This window comes from Lepidochelys kempii, chromosome 23 (assembly GCF_965140285.1).
Source record: "Lepidochelys kempii isolate rLepKem1 chromosome 23, rLepKem1.hap1, whole genome shotgun sequence".
NCBI lineage: Eukaryota > Metazoa > Chordata > Testudines > Cheloniidae > Lepidochelys > Lepidochelys kempii.
In genome coordinates, this window is record NC_136402.1 from 2,177,752 (window position 1) to 2,205,273 (window position 27,522).

At 43.0% G+C, this 27,522-nt stretch overlaps 1 protein-coding gene across 8 annotated transcripts in view; it reads right to left on the reverse strand.

Moving 5' to 3' along the window:
• Positions 1–2,038: 2,038 nt before the first annotated feature.
• Positions 2,039–27,522, reverse strand: part of BICRA (BRD4 interacting chromatin remodeling complex associated protein) — a 114,564-nt gene continuing 89,080 nt past the window's right edge. For 5 of the 8 annotated variants that reach the window (XM_073322279.2, XM_073322276.2, XM_073322277.2 and 2 more), the window contains 10 exons: positions 26,486–26,803; positions 22,752–23,453; positions 19,928–20,123; positions 18,189–18,316; positions 17,534–17,659; positions 17,073–17,134; positions 15,832–15,980; positions 13,589–13,683; positions 12,683–12,785; positions 2,039–11,449 (listed from right to left, as the gene is read on the reverse strand). In XM_073322279.2, the coding sequence (XP_073178380.1) occupies positions 10,248–11,449; positions 12,683–12,785; positions 13,589–13,683; positions 15,832–15,980; positions 17,073–17,134; positions 17,534–17,659; positions 18,189–18,316; positions 19,928–20,123; positions 22,752–23,453; positions 26,486–26,803 (3,081 nt within the window). In that variant the 3' untranslated portion in view covers positions 2,039–10,247. The remainder of the gene's footprint in view (positions 11,450–12,682; positions 12,786–13,588; positions 13,684–15,831; positions 15,981–17,072; positions 17,135–17,533; positions 17,660–18,188; positions 18,317–19,927; positions 20,124–22,751; positions 23,454–26,485; positions 26,804–27,522) is intronic. The other 3 variants (XM_073322273.2, XM_073322274.2, XM_073322280.2) reach the window with 3 other exon arrangements.

Consider the following 27,522-nt stretch of genomic DNA (forward strand, 5'->3'; position numbering starts at 1 on the left):
TCAACATCCAGCTCCCAAGAGTGCAGGGGGGACCTGAGAAGGGAGAGGGGTGGGGAATGTGTTGCTCAGCCCTTTGTGGCTACGAGGGGTTACTGACAAGCTGTTTCCAAGATGATGAATGCTTTTAGATGTCAAAACTGTGAATTTTCTGCTTCCTGGAATCTCAGCAGCTGAAATGAGCACCTAATTAAAAAATGTATAAAATGTATATGTTTAAGGTGGATTTATTTACAGTGGGTGAAAACAACCAGCACAAATATATATTCTGGTTGCACTTAAGTGTATATCAACATGCATTTTAAACCCTATGGCAGTGACTTTCAGATCCTAGGTCCACCCACGCAGGCTTGTGGGTTTCACGCTGCAGCACTAAAAACAGCTGTGTAGACACTCAGGCTCGGGCTGGAGCCCAGGCTCCGATGCCTGAGGCGGGTGGGGAAGTTCAGGGCCCGAGCTCCACACCAAGTCCAAATGTCTACACAGCTGTGTTTAGTGGCATAGCGCAAGCCCGAGTCTGCAGACCTGGGCTCCGAGACTTGCTGCTGACGGTTTTAAAATGCAGTGGAGACAAACTCCAAGAGCTCAAGTCATGGACCATAGCCCCATAAATGCTGCACACCTTTCAGGGTTTGGCTAACCACTGAAAATGCCAATAGAGCTGGGTGGGAAATTACTTTTTTCCCCTGCAAAAAAATTTCAATTAAAGCAATTTTGGTTTTAAGTATTTCAGGGTTATGTTGAAAAAACAATATTTTTCCCAGTTAAAACCTGAAAATTTGATGAAAACACCCCTCACCCCACCCAAAGTTGTTTGACCAAAAAGCCATTTGATGGAAGTTTCCTTCAGTTCCAGGTGCCAAATCTGATGGCACTTGCGGAGACAAAAAGCACACCCTTATTCCACACAGTTTGCTGAACAGCCATGAGACGGTAATGACTTTCAAACCCTGCTGGAAATGCAGAAAGGTGCAGCAGAGGCCAGCAAATCAAGGGTTGCAGAGAGGCCCTTTCTGTTGGTATGTCTAGAATCCTGCAGTATGTCCAGCCATGCCAAGATGTAACGAAGCAATAAGCTACAACCATCGTACAATGGGATATCTCCATACCCTGGGATGGGGCAGGGTGGGCAGATGGGAAAAGCAAGCCAACAGGACCTCAAAAAACATTTAAGCTGCGGGCTTCTAGAGGAGTCCAAATTCCATGAAAATTAACTGGGAGTTGGGAGCCTAACCTGAGGCTCTTTTGAACCCCAGCCTTCAAGCCCAAGCCTGCAGACCTTACTATGGTTATTAATGTATCAATTCTTTTCTGTTCACAACTTTCCAAGGCCAAGACCCTGTTTAATAAGTACTAGGGTTAGAAATGATCCGGCTTGATTCTCCATTGACCTGGCATCTGGTGCAGTCATTTCACACTCACTTTGCACTGGTGTAAGATGACCGCACAAGGTGGAGATGTAAGCCCCATTGAGTGACTAGTCTCATTCTTGCTGCTGTGGGAGCCAGATTTGTAACACACCATGAGCACTACAAGATTGTGAGAAACCCAAATATTGCTATGCCCAGGAACTAATTTATAATCCAACCTGGTTACAAAAATGGACCCTCATCTTACAACCAGACTTATACAAGCACACTCATACACCCATGTGAAGCCACACTGCCCCAGTGAAAACCGCGAGGCCCAAAGAGAAACCAAGAATATGCTTGCGAGGATCCGACTGGGGTCATGGTTCCAAACTGTGAGGCAGAATATCCCTCAACCGTATTTCCTCAGACAGAAACATTGGGTCATGTTTGTAACCAGCTGAGTTGCGATCAGGTACCTACATGTACTTATAAGACATAAAAGCTTAACTTGCTTACGGTGGTTTGCAAAAGGGAAAAACATCAGACTGTCTTGCTAAGCAAAAGCACTACAAATAAAGGCTACGGTAATACAAATAATAATAAACAAGCCATCTAAAGTCAAGAGCTCATTTGCATATTTCAAAACTGTATTCTAAAGGTCTTTGGAAAGAAACACAAAACAATTCATATACAGTATTTAAAAAGAAGAGCAATTTAATTTACACAGAAGTACTAAATGTACATAATTCTTTAAAAAAATTGTTATACACAATAAATACAGTACAAAATTATTTTATAGTACTATATTTTGTTTCGAACTGTGATAGCGTTCACTGGTACCAGCGGGGCAAGAAAGAAAAGGGGGTTGTTTTACTTGGTTAAGGGGTGGGGAATTTTCCCTCTCCTTTTTTGCAAGTGTTACTTTATTTCAGGAGGTTTGGGGGGAGGAAATGAACAGTCAGGGATGACAGATTTACTTTTTGCCATGATTTTTTTTTGCATTTCCTCTTCCTCTTAATTCTACATCAGAGACAAGCTGACGTGGATAGGGGGCAGCTGAGAGTAAAAACTCGTTAGCTGTCCCCCTGCAAAACTGTGTAAATTAAAATGTGCAGAAAAGGGGTGAAAAGAACCCCACTCCTTGCTGCGAAAAGAAAAAGGTATGGTCACTTCAAGTTCATTTCAAAATACTGGGAAGTTACAAATTTTTTTTTCGCGTATACTTCCCCGTAACAGTGAGAAAGCCAATGCGCATCAGCCTTTGTTCAAAAGGGGAGTCTCTGGTTTTAAAGTTATCCATCTTGCAGAAAAAGGAAAAAAAATAATGCTCTAATGATCCCAAGCCACACTTTCTTTTAGATTAAAGAAAAGTAGAGACTAAACAAAAACCAAACAATTTAATACACATTTTTTTATATATATATATGTATATATAAAAAAGAAAACGCCAAATATTTTAGGCTGGGAATTGTCATTTCTTATTGCTGCCTAACCAATCCTCTCATCACAGAAAATGAAGGGTTAAGAGGGGCCACTGAGCGCTTTGACCTCTAGTGTTTGCAAGCCAATCCAAAAGGGGGTTCTCTCCTTGGATTTTTTATCTTCCTGCTCTGTACCACAGAGCAGTGTTCAAACGCAAAAATAAAATCTCAGTAATAATAATAAAAATAAAAAAATCAATCACCTTCCGTTTGCTTGTCTTTTAACAAGCCCAGGCTACTGTGATAAAACAGGAGACCTCCCTTCTTAAGTACAACAGTGTTTCAGAATGTATCAAAGGCAGTTCACAAGCAACAAACCTTGAAAAGTTTGATTGAGAAGGCTTCCCAAATGGAGGAATTAAAATACACCTGGTACAAAGGCAAAATTCATCAGGCAGTTTTGTGAACTGCTACACAGCATGAAGCGAATGGAAAAGCAACACTGCTAATTTTTTTTTTAATAAAATATTATTAGAAAAACTTGTGGGCACAGAGGTACAGACCTGATACAGAACTATCCAAAAACCTACATCAGTGGTGGATGGTCCAATGTTAAAACACTCTTGTCAAAGAAAAAAGTAGACCGTAACTTTTTATTTTTCATTTTTGGTTAAATTATGCCCCCTAAAAATTGTCTTCATTAAACTGCAAATTTTCCTTAAGACACAAACTTTTTTTCTACTTCACAAGACACGTAAAGGGTTAAAGAAGAAGAAATTGATGTTGAAGAATAGTTTGGGTGAGCAGTCACTGTCCAAAACTTTCTACTTTCTCCAGCAGTCTTTTAATTATCGTTTGGGGGTGTAAAGAATGGTGATGTCTTTTCCTATATTGCTGTTTTCCAACAAGGACAATACCTCAGGGGACATGGGGACATTCAATTATGTGCATAAAGAAGCTGGAAGTGAATAGGATGGTAACAAACACTTAAGTTGGACTTCAGTGTTTCTGTCACAGGCAAAAAGCGATTAGCTAATAAAAGGTGTGCAAGTGACACTAAGGCCAGGTGGTAAAGAGAGAGCCTGCATGTGACGTTCCATTCCCAGCTATTCATCTCCCATTGGACTAGAACATGTGTGTCAATTCTGTACTTTCACAGCTGGAAGGACCTGATTGCATAAGCTTTTCTATTCTCTTTGTTGAGTGCATTCACAGCTATGAGCGTTAAATGCACTCTGAAATATGCTGGTTTATAAAATGTCTTGAGTATTTTTGACCTAATGAGCATGTACTTAGTTGGCAGGGAGGTGGCAGAGGCAAGAATGATTGTGCAAAATGAACACTAACTATAAGAATTGAAAACAAGGAACAAAAAGGGGATTTGGGTATGTTCAAAACTCCTCAAGAGTGAGTGCACACATTTCTTAAGGAGGTTTGTGTTCACATAAGGGATCCAATTACTTACTGCTTCAAGCCACCAGTCCTCCTGCCACAACAATTCCTCTTCCCCACTGCTTTTAAGCCAAACTCATTCTTGGAAAATACTTGCTTCCATCCACTGAATTGCAATAGCTGCCTCTGGAGTTCTAAATGAATTACTTTCCCCTTTTTATATTTCTTGGTGTGGAGTAATGAGGGGCATATAAATACTTTTAAGGCCTCTTTTTAGTAAGAAATGAGGAGGAGAGGAAGAGAGGAAAGTAACAGGGTCCAGATTTTCAAAAGCCCTCAGCATCCAGAACAGTGGGACCTGCTGGGTGTTGAGGATTTTTGAAAATCAAATTATTTCATTTAGATGCCTAAATGTGAGCCATCTTGAACATCTATTCGCAGAAGGAGAAAAAGAAAAGTTGCTGACTTTCTATATTTCTAGTTGAGTCTCTTGGGCTATAATGCAAGAGTAGGCTATTGAATTTTAAATGGAGTTTGCAGATTTAGGACAATGTTAACCACCAAAAATTGGTCCAGAAAGGAAAAGATACCGTGATGATTTACAAACATTCACATATCCTCAATGACTGAGTTTGAAGTCTGTTTGTAATGAGCGTATGAGACTATGTAGGAATTTGAATGCAGTTATGGCTAATTCCCAGGCCCCAGAAATTAGATTTATGATTTCTTCTTGGAAAGAAAGGGAAGCAGCAAAAGAAAAAATAATAAAAGATTTATAGTTAGTGGATGAATGCAGTTCATCTGGCTTCCCATCAAGAGCTCAAGCAGCTAAGCTCCAGCACAACTTGCTGGGCCTAACTTGTTCTGTTGGTAAAACACTGGGACATTAGCCAAGGGGGTAGCCTGTGTTTAATCTGCAGCCTGACCATGTGTTTCTTTTTTCACATGCAGAAAGCAGGAAAAATAACATGGATTTGGAAATATATAAAGCAGCTACTTATTAGGTAACTCCCAGAACGAGGCCAAACAGTTCGGTCTCTTAAAGCATACGTTCAGGAGACGAACTGGAGCCTCTAAAATATGTAAGAGGGTATTGCGTGTGTAGAAAAGGATTTAGGCCTACTTTTTAAAAATAAGTAATGATAATTAAAAAAAAAGAGATGACAGAAGAAAAGTTAGGGGAATTTCTGGCAACCGTAAGAGTCACAGTGCAACCAATTTTAGTAGTGGCCAAAAAGGGGTTTAACAATGTGTTTGGCCAGTGTTGACAGTGTCAAACAGTAAATCTGCTCCAGCCCAGTCAGGAATCTACAACACAACCTTTTAAAATATTATCTTTCCCCCTTAACAATACAGGTTTAACAAAGCATGGGCCCATGCACCCTGGCTGCCCTGCCATGTTAAAAAACTGATTAACCTTGTAATGCCAGAATAGACAGGGCTAAAGATCCAGAACTTGCAGCCTGAAAGAACCCACTGATGCAGCAGGTCAATGAGATTCACAACAGGTGACTAATGCCAGCGCACACAACGCAGGGGTCTCCTGTGATAGAGCGAGAGTATCCTGAGGCTGACTCACCACTCTGTGCACTTGGTACTGTAAATCGAATGAATCAAGTACCAGGTAGTTAACCAATCAACAAGGGGATTCAGCTGTCTGCTGATGATGGTTCAGAGAGAGACAGGACGGAAGGTTGGAAGGAAGGGCAAAGGACCTCAGGATTTCAGAGTGGTGAGATCTCTCTCTCCCTGTGCCTTGGTAGTAGATAAAGACTTGAAGAAAAGCTTATGTTGTGGGGATCAAACACTTGTATAGTACACTGTAAATAAAGCACATGATGGCCAACCTCCCCAGGAGTGTGTGAGGATTGTTTGCAGCAAGGAATCCAAGGAACCCCGAACTGTGACACTCCCTCACTTGGCTCCTCAGGTTACATATTATACTATGACCCTGGACAGGCACTGACTGGGTGCTCAGCTGCTCTGACTCATGGGGCACGAGCTGCGCACATTGATGGCTGGCGGAGGAATGTTACATAGGTGTGAGCCTAAAGATTTGGAGGAATCTGGGCCCAGGATAATCTTAATCCCCCGCCCGCGTTTGTGGAAGCAGCCTTTATGCTCACAAAATATCTCCCCAACAACACTGCTAGAGACACATGCGCACTTGCAGACTCACAGTTCTAATGCCTCCAGAGTCGGCAAACTTTCAAGGAGGCCAGTCCCTCGTCCAGTGAAGTCAATGGGAGTTTTACCATTGATTTCAATGGAACCACAATTTGGCCCTAGGAAGGAATTCATTGGGATATACTGAACCCCAGCATACAATACATGAGAGACCAAAATGTGGAGGGACTGGTGTGGTGCTTGTGCCTTTTAAGATTCAAACCCTGCTGTGGGGATTGCTGTGAAAAGAAAACACTAAACTTCCATAGAACAAAGGAGGTGGTGGCCCCTTATGGCTAATCAGCACACAATGCTAACAGGCTTCCTTCTACAGGAGTCTGAGAGCAGCTGCAATTCAGGGCATTCATTACGGGTGTGGGCTGCGGATGGTAAAACTGTAGATCAGTTTAAGGAAAAAAAATAAGCAGAAAAACTTCCAAATTCAAATGGCTCTAACTGAAAACAATGACGATTTTTTCACCTCTTCTGTTCACTAACTCTCTACTTCATCATCCAAAAGGATGGTAACACCAACAGGCAGGTACCTGGCTCCACGTTCACAAAGATATGTTTGCCCTCCTTTCCCACCCTCCCTCAGGGACACTTTTGCAAATTCCATAGGTCTGGTAACAGGAGAGACTTTGATATCAGAATAGTGTACGTCTGTGCTAATGTTACAATCTTTTAAGTTTGATTTTTCACTCAGTGAGATCTCTCTCTCTTATATATGCACACAACAAAGAAAATTCTATATTATCTCATGAACTACTCTGGGTTTTGCAGGTTACCTGTCAAGCCATATGGTGGGAGGTGTGTGTATATAAGAGCAAAGGACACAGATAAGTGCCACTTCTGTGCTACCTCCATAGTTACAATTTTTTAGTAAGCCTGCCAGACAAGGTAGTAGCTGACACCTGTTTTCCTCTGAATGCCCTGCTCTGAAGATGTTCTCTAAAGGGAATTTCAGCACTGAAGGCAAAAAGGAGGATCTGTTTTAAAAAAAAAAATACAATCGGTGAGATAACTATTAAGAGTATTGAAACCCATTAATTTATAGAACTCAGTGCATAGAGGAAACTGAAGAAAGAAATACTGTAAAGGATCAAAAATACTAAAAGGTGCTAGAAAACAGGCTCACACTTTCACTTGGGATGGGGAATCCCTCAGTGGCTGTAATAACACTTAAAACTGCAGAGTGTTGTATCAACCCAGTTGTGAGCAATGTATTTTAGGGGAGCCTGAGATTCTCACCCAGTTGATTTTTATTGTGTATTTATTTTAACTTCCTGTTCATTTATTGTTACCCTCCTGATATTTCACCACTTCTTAATCCCCACTTTGGGCAGCTAAGAGCACTGGGAGTGGAGTGAAAATCACCTTATCCAGGCTTCCACCTTTGATCATTATCTGTCTTGCCTACTGATGGAAAAGGAGATGTTCTTATGCAGAGTGACACCCCTTTACACACGTACACTCCAGACCAGCAAGAGGAGATGCACTCCCTCACAAATCCAATTCTCCCATCCTGGATTGAACTGTGGGATCCCATCTAAAGCAGCAGAGGCCTGCCAACACGAGAGACTCCAAGCAGGTAGTGTGCTGATACTGCAATCCATTTGTATGGTACATACCATGCCTATGGTGTGGTAATGAATGACATCAATAAGCTGTTGAAGGAAACAGGACTAATGGCACATCACAAATACTTGATGGCACTGATGCAAAGCCCTAACTCCTACTACCACCAATAAAAAATGGAGGTAAAATCAGTGAAAAAGCTCTAATGGGATGAATGCCACACATACAGGTTACAGCATCTACATACACACAATTAAGTTATGGTTACATACACACCCAAGTGGGGGAACAGTGAAAAGAAACCATGTATTTCCACTGTCACAACACATTTGGGTAAAGAAATAATAAGGCATGAGTGGGAATAAATAGATCCTCCTCAGGGTTTCTGGTATTAGTCAATGTAAATTTTTTGAAGGGTTTATGTCTGTTATTTGTAGTGAAATAAATGTGATGTAGCACAGCTCACATTTCCTGGCACTCTCTGTATCACAGTCTTCTCAACCATTATCCATGTGTTGGCCTGGTGTGAGACTGACCATGAGTATGATGATAAGCCCGCATCAGAGAACAGGAAGACTGAACTGGAATGACAGAGCCCTCGCGCACTGAAACAAAGGTGATAACACGCCCTGATGTTAATTGCAGTAGGCAGCATTTAACTGACAAATCTAGGGTTAGAGAGAAAAGTGGCAGCAGTAGTATACGTGTAAATTCTACAGAGACTGTGGCTGGAATCCTTAGCCCCACGCAGGTGTTAGAACTCGAATCTTGACAAAGCCACTGGAAGTTTGTCAGCAAAAGGCCTGGTATCTGATCGACCACAGCATCCACCTGCTCATATAAATTTAATAGGGCTTCTAAACCGCCCTGTATGCCTCTGAGTTTGAGAGCGAGAGCCAGAATGGGAAGAACTAAAGGAAAAGTAAAATCAGGAACTGATCAAAAACAAACACACAGGGGGACAAGTGGGCCTGGTGGCATAGTAAAAGAAGAGGATGATTTGGGTTTGTCACTCAGTCTAATACTCTCACATCCCGGACTGCCTGGGGCTAGTAATGCTGCTAACATGGAGAGGAAGGAGTACCTTGTATCATTCAACAGTCTCCTCTTCTAGCTGATTAGGAGGAGGCATTGATAAGCCCCTAAGGGAGCCCCATCCAGTCCTCCTTAGGAGGTCGATGGTCATGACACAGAGTCTCAAGAGTACAAACTATAAAAACAGCCCCATCCCTTATGCTTTAATAAGGAAACAGGGGACCCGTATGGGAAAGCAATAAGATGAAGGTAACTGAGATAATGGAAGAAGAGTATAAGAAAACATTTAAACAACAACAAATGATGAAAAGCAGAAATGTAAAACATGTAAACATTCATTTGGCATTTTTGCTTTCTGCCTTTGCCTACTTCCAAGCAGAACACTGCAACAGGATGCCTTGGCCCCAGCCTGTTCTCTTATCAGCACACCCCCTGCCTTGGAATGCTGCAGGGAAATGCCAGGCCAGCTTCACTCCTAACACAGCTTGAATACACTTTGCCTGGTTGCTACCAAAATATCAGGTTGCCATGGAGTACAACATAAAGCAATGTAACCACCCCCCTCAGAGTAAATGACTGCATGATATTCCTCTCTTCCCCCATCTCCCCTGTGCTGCTCCTGCTAGTCCTACCCACAGCTACTCCCAGGGGAATTGTTTCTCTTCAAGTTTAGGAGTAAAACATATAGATTTGTAAACTTTCTTTCTTTTTAATGATTAGTGTTTGCATCTCCTTTCTTGACTATTTTTTTGCCTTTTGCTGACCAATGAGAGGTTCCACAAGCCCATGCTCGATTCTTGAAATAAGTTAAAAATGAACAATAAATTTTGCCCCTGTGGAAATTCCTGCAGAGTACCCTTTTGCCTCACACTGGCTTGACTTGCAATCTGTTCAGAGTTTAAGATGGGGCGGGAGGAGGGGAAACTGATCAATCAGATATTCAAATTAGCAATTTGTTACAGAACCTAAATTACACAGCCAGCACTACCTATGGGCCCCATCAATCCCCTCCCACCCGCCTGGTTGCTTCTCACTTGCCGTTATAGGGTGCATTTGATGAGACGAGTGTATTGTAAATCCAGCCTCAGCTTGTACTTTACAACATCCAAAACCCATCATATAAACACTTGGAGGAAGCATCATTAGGACACCCTCTTCCCCCACTCCTGCTGGTGCCAGGGCCGAGCCATCGGGTCTCTGGGTAGGCAGCACCACTCACACCCATGGTGCTCGAGCATTTCAACCAGCAAGAGCTTCTTCTTCGGTCCTTGCTTTCTTTTCAGTTTCTGCTCTGTTTGGTTTTCTGTTATCTGTTCAACGTCCTTGCTCCAAGGCCGCCATTGTGATTAGGGGCAAGGTAAGTGTCTGTACGATGGACAGGCGAAGAGAAAGGGGAGGAAGAGGAGTTGTAAGAGGAGGAGGGTGTCCGGACGTTCTGACCCCCAGTCTGAGGTTGCTGCAGGTTGAGAATGCTGTCAATGGCACTCTGTAGGTGCTCATTAAGGGAGTCATCCTGGGGGCTGTCGCTGGAGAAGCTGGCATTATCCACATCAAAGGACTCCGACTTCCTGCGCTTGGCTGGAGGCAAGGGAACCTCCCAGGTGAGCTCCGAGCCAGAGCTGTGGTCAGGGGGCTCCGTTTTTATCATTCCGTGATAAAACTCATCCTCTACTTCTGCAAGTTCCTTCATAAGGCCACTGGTAGAGTCATCGGTCTTCGGAGGGGCAGGGCTGTCTTGCATCACCAGAGAACGGGCATCGCTTCTGTTGAAAAACAGAAGCTTGGAGCTCTCCTCCGGCTTGCTCTTCTCTGCCACCACCACAGTTGGGGTTTCATGGGTTTTGAGAGAGGTGATCACGCCTTTGGAGCCATCCTCCTGCTTGATCACAAGGGTGCTGGGGATCGTATCGACCTTTGGGATGCCTCCCTTCGGACAGGCATCAGTGGCTTTATCTGCTATAAAAGCATCCACGTTCTCTCTGTAAGTCTTACGAAGCGGAAGCCTGCAGTAGGTCACAATGGGCTTTTTCTCCACAGGTGCTGAGGTTACATGGTCAATAGTCCCGTTCATTTGCCCAGCAGTGGTGGTAGTGGTGGTGGTGGCAGCTGAAGAGTGCTGGTCAGCTGTCTTGATGACTGTGCACACCGGAGGCGGCTGGTGAACTGGGTCCAAGGCAGTGTTGTGCACCACCTTGCTGAGACCAGCCTCCTGCTTGATCTTCAGCTTAAGCCCGATCCGGCTCCGTGCCTCGTAAGTTTTGATTGGGGGCTTGCTCCTTGAGGGTAGGGCATCCTCATCTCCATCCAAAGAAGGCGAAGCTTTTGCCCATGTGACAGAAGGGGAGCCGCCGCTGTGCTTGATAACCAATTTGGTGGGGTGGATCTGGGTGGCTGTCTGCACTGGAGGCACCTTTAGGTTCTCAGAAACTGGGGTGAGACTGGATACAGAGGCTAGAGCCAGAGAGGAAGTGAGGCTCTGTGAGCGAGAAGATGATGAAACATACTCATCTGCAACAAAAACACAATGTCACAGTCCAGCCAAAGCAGCACACTGAGATAACATGATAACAATGATAAAAATGATAACAATAAGTGTGTGTGTCAACCATAAAACTAATAACAATTCCTGACTTTCCCTAGCATCTAACAATTGCCCTAATTAATTAACTCATCCTAAAAAATCCCATAGTCCATCAGGGAAGTTTTATCCCTATTTTACAGCAAATCACCACCAGAGCTGAGATTAGAAACCCTGAAATCCTGACTCATACTCCCTTTCTTCAATCACTAGGTAGTCTCTCCTTCAGGAGAAAGGAGCATTTTGGCATCTCAGCAATTCCTTACTTTTGTAAACAAAATTAAATAAAATAATTTTTACAATCAACACTTACCCTGTTCCAGCTGGGATTTATTTTCTGTTCTGTAATTTTACCCCCTTGCTAGCTGCTTCTTCTGTTTCTCAGCCCCTCTTCTCTTTCTCTTAGCTAATTTTCTCTCTTTCTGCCTCCTATATGGCTTAGTCCCTTGCTGGCTCAGCCTTCCCCATGTGCTTTCACTGAACACACAAGTAGAGGAACACAATCATTCAAAAAGCCACCTGTGTTCCTTTGATCATGAGTGCCCAGCAGGAACCATTTCAGAGCCCTGGTAATTTGGCTGTTCATGTTACAGACACCACTGCCTAGTTGCTCTTTCTTCTCTAGGCTGCACAGATTTTCTCCTTGTTCCAAGGCTCTTTCCAGCTTTTTCAAGTTGAGCCAAGCAAATATATATTACTGTGAAAAGATGCCATAAATTTACACAAGCCCATTAGTATAAAGGCACCCAAAATTAGGGCACTTGAGACCTGTAAGCAATTTATCAGGAGCCTACAGGCTGCACCTAATTTGTATAAAATGGAGAAGACTGCAGCCACTGACTTCTTTGATACAGTGGGACAGATGGAGGCGCCTACAGAACCCAACACACACTGCTCAATCTTGCTCTGAGCAGCCTTCCACTCAGATCATACAGAAGTGTTGTAAAATGGGACTTGCAGTCTCTGCAGACTGACCCCTCTGTATTCAGATGAAGTTGGCTGAGAGCTGGCACGGAACAGCTCACTGGTTTACAAGTTTTCCACTCCTGCCTTAGTAACTTAAAAAGGTAGAAAAATACCTTGTCTAGTTTCTAAAAGGGAGAGGTGGGAGGAGCAGCATATGAATAAGTGAGGTGCACGGATAGAAATAATGTCTCCCCAACCTGGTTTCTCCTTTGCTAGCTGTTTATCAAGAGCCAACATGGTCTTTTCTTCCTGAATAAACATTCGATCGATCATCACCATCTCTGCAGAAGGGCTGACTCTCTGCAGACCAAAAATGAAAAAAACAGGTGAGAGGTGGAGGAAAAGAAAGGCACAGTAACCACAGTACAGAAATTAGGGACCCAATCCTAACCTACAAGCCTCTCCAGCTTCTGCTTTAGGGAACCAAGCACTAACACAATGGTGAATTACTTTGACATGTCACTGAATAGTGCTTGTTCTCATAGAGCTGGCACAAGTCTTACCCATACACTGGAAAGCACTTTTCCTCACTTAGACATTTGGGAAGGGCTTTTGGGTAGTGGTTTATAGTATGGAATCTCTGCCTCTCTTACAGCACAGATAAGGAGCCACAATTTTAATATAAACTTGTAATATAAGTTAATGTGTCATATTTCTGGGGTGACCAAGTGTTCCTGTTCCCATTAAAAAAAAAAGTTCCAGGCTTGCTGGAAAATTACCCCTCGTTAATCATAGGACTGGAAGGGACCTACGTAAGTTAATGTTTTATTTTACTTTTAAATTGAAATGTCCTGTTTCAATTTAAAAGTAAAATAAAACATTACTTTACATAGTTGTGATGCGTTCCTCCCAAAGGTAAAAGCCTTTTCCCCAGTCTCCCCTACTTACAGCTTGATCCTATTCTCACTGAAACCAAGTGAAAAGCTCCCACTGACTTCAACAGTGCAGGACTGAGCCCTTAAACTTCAGCATAGTCATATTTTGTAAGTGAAACTGCAATTTAAAAACTCTCATTACAAATGCATAGGATAGATTAGAGCAGACCAATAACCATGCTGACCATTATACCATTGAGCATAGTAGCGCATAAAGGCCAATCTTACCCGAGACTCCTCTAAGAGCAGCAGGCGGTATTTGTTCAACATAGCTTGTGTGCGTTTCAGCAGTTGGGTGGACACTGTTTCAAACTCTTCATCTACTAAAAGAAGAGGTAAAGAAAGAAGGCTATTTGTTTTTTTGTATACAGGCATTGCTGAGGCTATCTCGTTAGGTCTGAAAGGAAAGTCTCCATTCACTGAAAGACATTTTATACGACAAGGTAACTGCAGAAACAGGACTAACGTTCTATATCAACATTAGTGTTACTAGAGGACTCGGCAGCAGCAATTGTGATTGCTCCTTCAAGTGCTTTCCACGTCAGCTTAGGCTTCTTCCTAAAGTATGTGGCTAGTTTTAATTGTTCACATGATCATGTGATTGGTCCCATAGCGTAGAGGGGCAAGGAACTATTGAGACAACAGATATTTTTCTCTATGTAACATCAAGTGGTTTTAAACTATCTCTACACATTCAGGATTTGCCTGCTGTTACTGCAGCTCATTGCCAGACCAGGAGCTGGCTGTATGTCTGGATTGCAGTACAGAGCCAGGCAGTGAATCAACTCGACATTTGGAGTAGAAGAGTGCTTCAGCAGACAGTTTTGAGGAACACAAGAATTGCCAGACTGGATCAGACCAAAGGCCCATCTAGCTCAATATACTGTCTCCGACAGTGGGCAATACCAGATGCTTCAGTGGAAGTGACACAAAACACTCTAAAAGGACAACTACGGACTAACTTACCCATAGGGAAATTTCTTCCTAATCTCCTCCCTCCCCCAGTCAGTCAGTGGCTGGCTTATGCCCTGAAGCAGAAGAGGTTATGTCCATATAATATATTTTGTATCCTGTCTAATGTAACCATGGATGTTCTCATTATTCATATACATGGATAAATCCTTTGATTCCTGCTAAGCTTTTGGCCTCCATCATATCTTGTGGTAATGATTTCCATAGGTTAATTATGCGTAGCACATAAATATATGTTATCAGTTTCCAATGTACTGCCTTTCAATTTAATAAAATGCTCCCCTTATTCTTCTGTTATAGGAGGATAAATAAGAGCACCTGATTCACATTCTCTACACTGTTCATTATTTTACATACTGATATTTAAAAAGAAAGAAAGAAAAAGAAAATTACAGCCTGCAGACAATGGATATAAAAATGCTTTTTCCTGAATTTTAACATTAGGGAAAGTGATCCTTCCTGCTTCAAATGCACATTATAATCAACAGGTTGATCATTTTTCTTAGTGGAAATAAATAAAGAATGAGACTCCTCACAAAGCACTATGCAGTATTGTCGTGGCTGTACTGGTACCAGGACATTAGAGAAGCAAGGTGGGCGAGGTAATACTCCTTGCAAAGAGAAGAATGATACCACTACATGGGAAGAAGTGGTTCAACTCCCTGCACAAACTGGTAATGTGGAAAACTTCATAAGGCACATATACCACACAGATAGAGTGAGTGAGTTTAAAATTGTTACTTAATATTTGTAATAAACTTTGAAAGCGTACAGCACTCTGTATTAAAACTACTCGTCGTTTTCTCTTATACAATGCCTGGATGCTCAAGGGGTCTTTTACAAACTATGCACAGCACTCCTAAAATTAGTTTGGGGGAAGTTCTATGGTCTGTGTTATACAGGTCAGACTGGAGGAGCACAAGGGTCCTTTCTGGTCTTGGAAGCCATGAAATCCTGCCACTTCTGGGGTGGAAGATGGTGAACAGCAAAGCAGCAACAGGGGAAAGAGAAATTTTGACCAAGGATACAAGGGTAAACTCCAATTCTTATGAAAAACCCTAAGGAATCATTAGTGGCCTTAATAAGCAGACAAGGACTCTTTTTTTAATGTCTCATCCAAAAGCTCCACACACAGAAGCCTGTGATGGAACTCAGTTTATCTAGCTTTGAAAGATTAAAGGGCTGAGACACTGCCAGATTTCAAACATGTGGTTCCAAGAAGTTTATTCAGGTTTTGCGGATTTTATCTTTTTTCTGGAGTGGAAGCAGAGCAGCTTACTTCTTTCTTTTCACGGCTGGACAAATCCATTTTTCCCCGTGACCCACCAACCGTGATCTCTCTTTTGCCAACATCAGAAGAAGAGGCCTCAGTTTACTTCCTGAGGGTTAGGCCCACCTCCATTCTGTTGCTTAGCTAAGCCCTGCTAAGTTTAAAACACTTTTCTATAGTTCTAGGACTACTAGTTATCATCCTTCATTGTATACACAGCTGAACTTACCCTTTCTGTAGTCGTGGGTAGAGGGAAGCATCCCCTGGTAGACATGATAGGGTAGAAGCCTTTGTAAGGCATCTTCAAATGATCGGAATGAAGTTTTATAGTCAGGGTGCAACACTGCTCCCTGATGTTTATGTAACTGTTCCAAGAAACTAAAAAAACAACAACAAAGGACAAGTCAGACAGTTGTACAAAGTGTATAGAAATCACAGACTCAAAAACAAAGATAGCTATAAAAGCATTATGCTGAGTGGTTGAAATTCTAATTGCTCCTCCTTCCAATATATATAGGCTGTTTGCAGTGACTGAAGCATGATATAAAGAGGTGCTCTTTGGCTTACCTTCGCTGTCTGCAGAAAATGAGTTTTATGTGTGTGAACATGAAATACACATGTGCACACACAAGGAACACACCCACACACAATATTACTGATCACTGCTAATACTGTATGTAGTTTTATGGTTGCCAAAGGGTACTCATAACTGAATTATATAGCATCTTGTGAGATTTCTGGGCAGCAGCAAGAGGATCATAGAACAGGTGAAAGGTTCTTTTGATACATGGAATGTGACTCAGACATCCTATAACTCAATTATAAAAGTGCCCCCTGGGAGCCTTCAAATTATATTACTACACAGTTTTACTAATTAAGGAAAATGTAATTTATCTTCAAGTTAAATAGTCTCATCCTCCTGACACTAACAATAAAGTTGGTTGAGCTAAAATGGGCAGTGAAGGAATGTGGTCTGATGTGCATGTGTGAAGTACTATGTGCAGACATGGATATAAACGAAAGCAGCGTAATACATAGCTGGCTATGTTATAGGTGCATGTGTGTGTGTGTATGCACATGCTAAACACACTAACACAAAAGGAGAATGAGTGCAATCAGAGAGAAAGAAGAATGACTGACCATACAGGAAAAGAACCACAGCAAAATTCTGGAAGAATTATTCTCTCCAGTGTGAAATGTACATTCGACCAGTGTCACCCATGGGGCCCTCTGGAGAGGCACTGAAGGGCATGCTATGTTACCAAGAATTGCCATGCCATGATAAAGTATCATGCTTCCTCCCCAATAGAGTGGATTACGATGCACAACACTGCATGACTCCAAAGCTAACACAGATGCAGAATATTCTATTAAACTTTAACCTTACTATGCATGTGATGTTACTGTTACCCGTACACTGCTTTCTTTAACTTCTTAGCCTCCAACACACGCTCTCTGGCAAACACTTACCAAGCTTCTTTGCTGGGCTGTAGTGTAGGAGTTTTTTTCAGACTTCCAAGCTTACTATCATACTGGTAAGAAAAAAAAATGCATATGAAAGGAATGAGTAATCAATAGATTAGTTTTACTCTGCAGAGAATGATGAACTAACAGAGGAACCATCCAGCTCACATTAGAGAGAACTCTTTCTGTTCAGTAAATTAGTACAAGGAAGTTGGAGAATAAAATGGGATTGTAGGCTGGAGGAAATCAGTTAGATGATTTTGGAGATTCTGGACAAAGTGCAGAAAAAAAGGGATAATTCTTGCTGACGATTCTAACAAAAACAGCTTTGCTCACTTTAAACATGGCAGCTTTCAGGTAGCAGAAAACATACCGCTTCCTTTTGAAATTCCTCACTGATAGAATAGTAAAAAATAAAATAAAATTGAGCTATTATTTGAAGGAAATAAACATCTGTGTGAACTCACCTGCTGCTGGGATGGGACTGGGACTGAGGGCATGAGTTGTGATAATCCTTTCCCAACTACTTGGATCTGCAAGGGACCTTTTCCAAGATTCAGGCCAGAGATGGAGCTAATCACTCCAGGCTTGGCCTGCAGAAGAAACAAAGGATCTGTTTTATTTGGGATCCCAATATGAATGTAACGACTACAAATTGATTACCAAAACACACAGCAAGAAACTACTCGCCAAGAGGATGTCAGTCATCAGTGAAATGACTTAGGATGGAATTCCTTAGTGTTGATATGCAAACATCTATGAATAAATCTTTTTTGATGCGTAATTATTTTAACTTGCACTTCTAGAATGTACATCCCAACAGTATTTGCATGCCATTAAATAAATTGGGAAGCACATTAATTCCCTCAAGGAAGAGGAACAAAGCTCTCTTCCCCAGTGGTCTAATTAATATTAATAGGGATAATTATTTGTTTTCTTTTTGTTTAAGAATTCATAGTACTTATAAAATCAAATAATTATATGCCAAAGTCAAATGGTCTCTGAAACTTAATTCCTTCTTCCCGCACAAAAAGAACAAACCTGGAGTGAAACTCACTAAGTTTTGTTCATCCTTGAAATGGACAAACTACTGTGAAGAAGCATTAAAAATGAAGCTCTCACCTGAACTGGCTGCTGTACGGCAAGAGGTGTTCCTGGTTTCCCTGGCACTGTAGTCACTTTCCCCCCAGAAACAGCTGTGGAGCCACTGGAAAATGTTTTACTCTCTGCAGGAACTGGAGCAGCTATACCTAGGAAATATAAGCAGATTTTAAAATGAAATCCAAGTTTAAACAACAATAGCAACATGTCTTGGATTCCTGCAGCATATTCCACCTTGAAGAATCTTTATAGACTATCTAGAGGTATTGGGTTTCAGAGTAGCAGCCGTGTTAGTCTGTATCCGCAAAAAGAAAAGGAGTACTTGTGGTTAGTCTCTAAGGTGCCACAAGTACTCCTTTTTTTAGAGGTATTGGGAAAATTTTCAAAGGCATCTAAATGACTTACGTGCTTTTGAAAATTTTGCCCACTACTTCAGCTATCACTGAAATGCAACCACCTCTGCCAGCTGTTTAACAGCACACAGCAACACTCCACAACAGGGCAGCAACTGAAGTGAAAAAGACCACCACCTAATTCAATTGAATACTAATGCAGGGGATTGTAGGGAAGCAGAATGCAATTATCAGGACACCAGGGCTAACCACCTCTACTCTTGAGACATGCACCAGGGGATCTTAACAACTACAAGTGGGAAAAATCTTAGTTTTATACCCATGCAAAAATCATTACTGCCAGCAGAGCAGAGAGTGACTGAAAATCAAAATACCACCACACCGTAAATATGTATTTTTTTTCCTTTCTTTTTTAACAAATGAAAATATGTGGACTTTTTTTCAATACCTCAGATTAGTTTGTTCAGTGTACCATGGGCATAACATTAAAAACTTTATTGATTTCCTGTTTGTGAAAATGCATGGAAGCAGCTGACAGGTGCCTAAAATAACTGATAGGCACAGTGTATCAATCTAAATAAGTAAACATGGGGTGGGGGGGGGCCCCGCGGGAGAGAAATACAGAGCACCTGTAGTCTAAAATTCATCCCTGTATAGCGGATGAGCACAAGGCCTGCACATGATTTAAGTCCCACTTAAATCTTTAAACTAGGGTTTAAATGAGAATTAAGTGCTGCACTGACCCTAAACTAGCCTTTAGCATGGAGTGAATTTCACCCATAGGTCTCAAAGAGCTTTACACAAGAAGGTAAATATAATTATTCCTGTTTTTCAGATGGAGAACTGGTGGCTGAAAGAGGTGAGTGTCTTGGCCAAAGCAACACAGAAGGTGAGTAGCAGAACTGGTATTAAGGATGTCTTGACTCTCCAACCAGGGCCCATATCTGCTCCACCATGTTGGCCCCCAATCAACTGAGTTACTTCAGATTTATACTCTGTGAATGAGAGCAGCATTTGGCACTGGGACTTCAATGAAATTTGAGGGCACTCAGCAGCTCACAGAATCAGGCCCCTAGAGAGAAAGATGATGAACTTCCGAACATCATTCTTAGAATAACTTTTCTTACTGTATATGCATTTTGAAGTGTGGAGGGGAAAAACTGGGGAGAAAGAGGAAGCTGAAAGTCCAACACAAATGTAACAGAATTTCCCCTTCCCCTCTCTGAGCACGCACGAGGCATGGCTTTAGCAGCTTACACGTTGATGTTGTTTTGTTTTGATCAACACCGATGTCTGCTGCAGCAGTGCTGCGAGCTATGCCGGCTGCCCTCCTCCAATACCACCATCTCCTCCCACTCCCTCCTTGTACTTGGTCCTTCCCAAGAACAGGAGCCACCTCACTCGAACCTGCAGTAGAAGGCTGGACTGCAGCGGGGACAGATGGGTGGCTGTGGACTGGTGCTTGCGTTGCTGTCACTGCTACTGACTGTCCTTGGCTGCTAACCAGGACAGATGAAGGCTGACTGCTGAAGTGGCTCAGAGCTGATGACACCTGGCTGGTGGAAGTCTGGTGTTTCGTTTGCAGGATAATCCCCTGGGGCACCTGAGTTGGATAAATGACAGAGGCTGAAAAGATGTCCTAGCACCATCTTTTGGCACATTTCATCCTTTTACCTTCCTTTTTAATCTGCTATGTACCGTAAATATTTCTACCCAGCAGCAAAACATGGGAAGAAAGGGACCCTCCCTTGCTCTCATGTTTCCAACACAGTCCACTGGCTTCCACCCTATAGCCCCAGGATCTCACAGAGTTAGGCGGTGAATGTAAAGGAAACAAAAAATGTCTTTGCTTTGCAGTGGGAATCTCCGGGTCTGTCAGTAACAAGAATTTAAAATCCCATGAACATGCCCTGTGTGCTTGAAATACAGCAGACTTGATCCCAGACTAAGTTCTTTCAAGGGAAATTTATTTCTAATATGCAGTTTTTTAAAAAATTGAGTTTGGCTCCCCTTTCCCCTGCAGATAAAGTGACAGTAAAGACAATATTTGGAATGTGGATTGTAAAGAATTTGTCTGATGCTGTCTTAGACATAAGGCCTGAGCCAACTCTCACTGAAGTTAATGGGAATCAACCGATTAACATGAATGGGAATGGATTGGGACCTACAACTCCAGGGCTCAAAGTTCGAAGTACTAATACTTAGGCTTGGTCTACACTATAGTTAGGTCAACATAAGGCAGCTTACAATGACCTAATTATGTCAATGTCTACACTACAATGGTGCTTCCGCTGATGTAAGTGGCCCACTACAGTGACTACACCCCAAAGGGGCGGACAGCTGGAGCCCTTTCCCCACCCCAGCCCTAACAGTCTGAGCTGTCAGTGGGGCGCAGGCTCACAGCTGTGAGTCCCCCACACCTTTCCCCACCTCCTGGTGAGGGATTGCAGGGGGTGGGGAGGCAGCTGGGCTCAGGTTCTCCTCCCCCTCACCCCAATCCCTCACTGGGGGGGTTCTAGCTGTGAGCCCCACATAGAGCGGACAGCCTTAGCCAAAAGTGAAATAATAGCAGCTGAGAAACTGACGAGAATGTCAGTTTCATTGCTGGTAGCCTCCCCCTGTGAAATCCAGCCCTGCACTGTCAGCCCCAGGGCAGGAGGGTGGGGGCGCTCACAGCTGTGAGACTGCTGGGCCGACAGCTCGGGTTGTCCAGGTGGGGGCCCCAGCTGTGAGCCAGCGCTCGTCTAATGGCGGGGGAAGGAAGCTGTGAGCTCCCTGCCTACAGATGAGGCGGTCAGCCCCAGAGCTGCCAGGCTCCAGCTGTCGAGTGTCCCACAGTGCCCCACTTCAGTCAGTGGAAGTGCTCCTGGGAGGACACGCACCACAGACAGAAGGAGCAAGTGTGGACATGAACCACTGCTTTAATTACTGCGGTAGCTGTACTTTGACTTAAGGTGACTTAATTTTGTAGTGCAGGCAAGCCCTCAGACTCCCTGGAAACAGGCAGAGACCCCAGCAGGGTTGAATTATTGCTCTGTCTGCTCTGCGTGGATAGGAAAGATCCCAAGGGGTACTTTTCACAGGAGCTTCACATGTGTTTGCTTTTCTCTCTTTGTCCAAAAATTTCTCTTCCTGTTTTGGTTCTTGAGTAATTCATGTTGCTAAAGAACTTGGAAGAGGCCTAACCCTGTAAATCCTAAATACTAAATAATTGTTTATTTTATGTACTATTTACATAGTAGTTGGTAGCAAAGATACACTCAGGGCTTGTCTACATGAACAATTAGTTTGTGAAAAGAAAAGGAGTACTTGTGGCACCTTAGAGACTAACCAATTTATTTGAGCATGAGCTTTCGTGAGCTACAGCTCACTTCATCGGATGCATACCATGGAAACTGCAGCAGACTTTATATATACACAGAGAATATGAAACAATACCTCCTCCCACCCCACTGTCCTGCTGGTAATATTTCATATTCTCTGTGTATATATAAAGTCTGCTGCAGTTTCCACGGTATGCATCCGATGAAGTGAGCTGTAGCTCACGAAAGCTCATGCTCAAATAAATTGGTTAGTCTCTAAGGTGCCACAAGTACTCCTTTTCTTTTTGCGAATACAGACTAACACGGCTGTTACTCTGAAACCTGAATTAGTTTGTGGTAAGCTGGGGTGTCAATCTATCTTGCACCAGTTTGCTGCGGTGCTAACGTACATTAAGAGTTAGTTAATTCACTTTAATCTAGTCCTCTTTGAAATGGGATTATCAAAGTGAACTAAAATTGTTAATGCACAGCAGCAGGGTCCACATGGACAGGTCGTCCGCAGCAGGCTAGCATGGGGTACAGTCACACCCCACCTTGCTGCAAACTAAAAGTTTATCTAGACAAGCCCTTAAACAGCTCCAAAACTATTCTACATTGTTATTGTTTCCTAAAGGTTGACAATGTCCCCATGATACTAAGGTCAAGATAATTCCTTCCCAGAGTACTATTTTAAAAACAAACAAAACAAGATATAACCCTGGTAGTCCAGATGATAGTTTTTTAAGGTGGTGACTTTTGCGATTTGCATATCTGTCCAGAAGAAGGTAGGCTGAAAACCTCTAATTTCTAATCCCTCTAACCCATCCATTTTCCTTGATATATGGGGGTGTATTTTTAATTTCTATAGAATTATATTTCTACAGACCCAGGCCAAGTTTAATTTACCCTCTTTGATGGCAATTATTTACCTGCTGGAACCTGTCCAATAGCTGCTTCTGCTGAGGAGCAGGATTTGGAATTGCAGAGAGTGTCTGGAATTGATTTGGGACCATCTGAAAACTTCTCTGTTGTTCTGGCGTTAGGTGAAGGGTCTGGGTTGGGACTGGCGGTTTGATTTGGCTCTGGGAAGGGAACTGGAAGTGTGGAGAATGCGTATGCTGAGACTCGGTTGGAGCCTGGATCTGGGACTGCAGCCGTGCCTGCACCTGGGTCTCAGGCGGGGACTGGATCTGAGTGGCAAGCTGAACTTGTAGCTGCACATGTGGAAGTGTTGCCAGCTGAGGCTGCCCTTCGGCCTGAGACTGTGGTGGCTGGAACTGTACCTGAGGCTGCGATGGGGGTCGTAAGGGGTGCTGGGTAGGACCGTGGGGGGATGATGTGATTTGATTCTGTATCACATACAAGTTCTGCATTTGCGTCTGAGGGGTGCAGGACCGGGAGAGGGGTTCAGAAGGAGGCCTGGACAAAGTTTGTGGCTGGGAGGGAGGCCTTGAGTGAGGCCGGGAGGGTGGTCTGGAAAGTGGCTGTGGCTGTGATGGAGGACGGGACTGGTGGGGGGACTGCATCTGTGAGAGGTGTGCAGGCTGGAGCTGGGGACTCTCCCCCATTGGAGGATGAGGTAGCGAATGGGACGGGGAGGCTCCAGGGAGCTTCTGTTGCCCTGCGGGTAACTGAAACAAAGAACGAAACAGGAAATAAGTTAGTTAGGGCTGATGTGTCTTATCACAATCTTCGCATGTTCTTCAGGCATTTTAGGGTATGTCCACACAGCAGAAGCTCTACAAGGACTAGTGTACCTGAGCTAGCTTGGATCCAGCTAGCGCGGGCAGTGACGAGTGCACAGTTCAGGCTCCAGCGCGAGGAGTACAAATCCAGTACAGACCCTGGGTACGTAGTCAGCTCGCAAGCTGCACTCTCTTCACTACTACTGTCACTTGTGCTATCTGGATTCAAGCCAAACCAGGTAGGCTTGCCTGTGCAGACATACCCTTAGACTGTACTGCAATGCAAACCACTCTTGAAACATAAAAAGCCTGGGGCTCCCAAACTGCTTTTAAGTCCAGAAAGCCCACTGAACTCAAGTCACTCCGTGAAGGGGTTTACAGAGGCATTGCCTATAGCAAAAAGAGCTTGAGGAACTGAGCTCTTTCTACCACTCTCCTCCTCCGGTTTATTCCAGAGAAGTGTTTCTTTGAGCTAACCAGAGCATACGTAGAGTGAGATTTCAGGGGCACAGTTTCCAGCTCTCATACCTTCCACCAGGGATGCTTGTGGGCATAGTACTATCATCTGTAGATTTATTGCACTGGCTAGTCTGCTTAGAAGCTACCTTCAAAAATGTTTTAAAATCAGTAAAAGAAACAACTTGGGAATAAAACTTGAAAGGCATCTTCTATGGGTGTTCCTTAAGCTTCTGAAAACAGCTCCAAGTCTCAGCCAGTGTAGCCAACCTTTCCCTAGAAAGCCTTACTGCAGGGTTAGAGTGTTTGTACCAGTGTGTGAGAATATAAATAAAGCCCAGCCCTTTTGCCACACAACTGTGACACCATGAAAAAGGGGAGGGAGAGGGCGTCCAGCTTTATTTTGAAAATGTATTTAAGTTCCTTCCCTAGAGCCCCTGTCCTCGTATGAGCCCCCCGTGGGGCACAAGAACCTCCATGGTTTTATTTACCCTCCTCTGTATTGTACCATCTTAGCTCCTTCCTATGCTCTCTTTGAATTGCTTAGAAGAACCCTAGGCATACCTTTTTCTCCTTTCCCATAGGATCTAATAAAAATTAAAACGCCTTCCCCCCAAAGCCTGAGTCCACTGGTTCCCCGCATAGTACAGTATTGTACGACCACTACATTAGAGCCAACAAGCATTGTTAATGGTGCTAACCCTATGAAGGCACTGGCCATTTTGAGTCCCCTGATATGAGAGCTAGGTCAATATCACGCTCTTTTAAAATTACGGGGGTGAAACTGATCTATTATAAAGTCAAGTTCTCAAGTCTTATTATGGCTAAGAAGAGCCTTTCGACTAACACACCACTTTAAGTCTACCACAGCCCTTATTATAACCATTTGCTACTAAAATATAAAGAATAAAAGAACAATAAAGCCTCTGGCCGGAACACAAATGTACCAGGACAGCAGCGTGCAACTGTGCAAGGACAGAAGAAGAAAAAGCATCGCAAGACAGCAGCAGCTTCCAGCATTGGTGAGAACCTGCAGGCAAGCAAGCAAGAGCAGCAGGAATTCAGAGAGTAGACAAACGGGCAAGTGCCACAGATTGACAACAAGGGCCAGAAGGGGGTATGTTTTGAAGGGGAAAGAAAGATTCAATAGGCCTGCTGATGCAGCAATGCCTGGACATGTCCCAGTCTCCGATTATAAAGGCAATTCCCTCAGTCACAGACCTTGGTGTGAAAACATCTGTAACTCACCCAACCCAGAATGCTGATGTTTTATATATTGGCTGGAAACTTCCAAATTGAACTAAATTGCAATCTGAACTCCCATCTTCTCCAGGCTGCTCACATAATGATCACGGGTGATAAACTACTCAGGTCCATTTGATCACTTTGGCTACCAAGTTCCTGGATTCTGCCTGAAGTCTGCTAACCACACCTTGGAACCCTGACCCATGCACATCATTCTTCTCCCTTTATTGCTTTCTTCTCAGAATAAAAACAAGTTATATTTTCCTTTGTTTCTGGGCTGTTCTAAAAACAGGGATGCAGCTGCTTTTATTTTAAAACAAGGTGCAGCTGGATTTTGTTTCATCTTCTTCTAGCTATATAGATCCACCATAGAAAAGTGAACCAGAGAGCTGAATTTGGATGCTATAAATATTAGAATCATGGAGATATGAGATGGAAAAGACTTATTACAACATCATCCAAGCCACCTCTTTGCCAACATGTGATGGTATCATGCACCACAATTCTTTTGCTATAGAAATGGGATTATGAATATTTATGCGTACTTATATACACATTTGATAAAATGTGTGTGTGTATATATATATAAAATATAAAAACCCACACACATAATGAACTTAAACTTTTGATTACATTTGAGACTGGTCAAAAACATTTTAAAAAGCATACATTTTATTAACAATTTTCCTTTTTAACTTTTTTTTTTTTTTTTGGCAAACCTCATTGCCACCAAGAAAGAATGCTTGCTTGTTTCCACGTTTCTATATAGCACAAAGGCCAGTCAAAAATATCTCTCTGGGAAACTCACACAAAGAGTTTTATAACACATGGATTCAGGGGCAGACTCACTGTCTATGCAGTTACTACAAACTTACACCAATGTAACTGAAATCATAATCCTGCCCTCAGACTCCTCATGAAAAGTCACCCTAGTTAGAAGGAAGATAAACGTGCCAGAAGCAGAATTCTTTTCCCATCACATTTTTTGCATTACACCACAAGAGGGCAACTTCTGTTACTACTATAGAGGTTACCCCACCACCACCCACATCCAGGTTTGTTTTGAAATTTGAAAAATGCTAGTGTACACCTAAGAGATATGCTAATATTTTGTCCTTGTGTATTGGTCCCTCCCCTCCTGCAGAGAGAGAGAAGCAAAAAGCAAAAGGGAACTCTAAGAGGAAGGACCAAACAGATTAGACAGACGCTAAGGACAGAAGCAAGAAAGGAAGATAGGCCAAAGCAGGCTGTGTGGAATCACAACAGGTAAGGGCTACCTGGCAAGCCAGTGCCTGTTGGGAATGGCTGGCTGAGAACTGAGGTATAAGATTCGGTCCTTTGGACTCCACCGTTGCCAGATTCTGATTCTGGGTCAGCTCTCGGCTGGCAGGCGGCTGCAGAGCTGTGCCCGCACTGCTGCTCACTATCACTGATGCTGGGACACTGCTTGTGGTGCTGAGAGCTGTTGTGGCTATGCTGTAGATGGGCAGAGGCATTGGAAGGTGTGGTGGTACTGTGGACTGATTCAGATTGTTCTCCTGCTGCATTTTCAGGGATGCCGGATAAAACTGCTGCTGCTGCTGGCTCCGATCCTTCTGAAATTTCCAACAAATTTAGCATTGACCAGATTTCTGGTTCTTTCTCCTTCTTTATTTCTGTTGCTGTTCACCATCCAACCCCCATATTCATTCAGGCCTTTGCTACTAATGGTACTCTATTAACAGTACCTCAACCAGTTGTCAAAAGCAAATCGTTTCTGCTCTTGCTCTTCATCATGCCCACCCCCAGATATTGTACAATACTTTTCAGGACTCTTCACAGGCACTAGGCAGATCCAAATTACTGTTCGGAAATGAGACTACCTCCTCTGAAGATGGGAAGAGTCTATATTCAAAATTCTGCAAATTTTATTTGTCCCACCTCTGTACAGCCAGTGGCCTGTGCTCCCCAGTGCCATGCTGGAGCCTCCATATTTATTAGACAAATAAAATCTGCAGAATTTTGCAGAATTTTAAAATATTGTGCACAGAATGCCCTCAGGAGTAAACTGTATCAAAGCAACAGTTTATGCCCTACCGAGAGACCTAATGTGAAATGCAGAGAACATTTCTACTGGATGGTAGCTTTACACAATAATAGAATTTGATGTGTTATCAAACTGCAAATAAAAACAAAAAACCTCAAAGCCAAGACTTTGGGAGCCATGTCTGAGTTTCCCATTCTTACTGCCATTCCCCACCCTTGTGCTGAGATAGTGCAGCACATGCAAGATTCATAGAAAGTCATTTATGGTTTAGACATGTGAGGGTTTTTT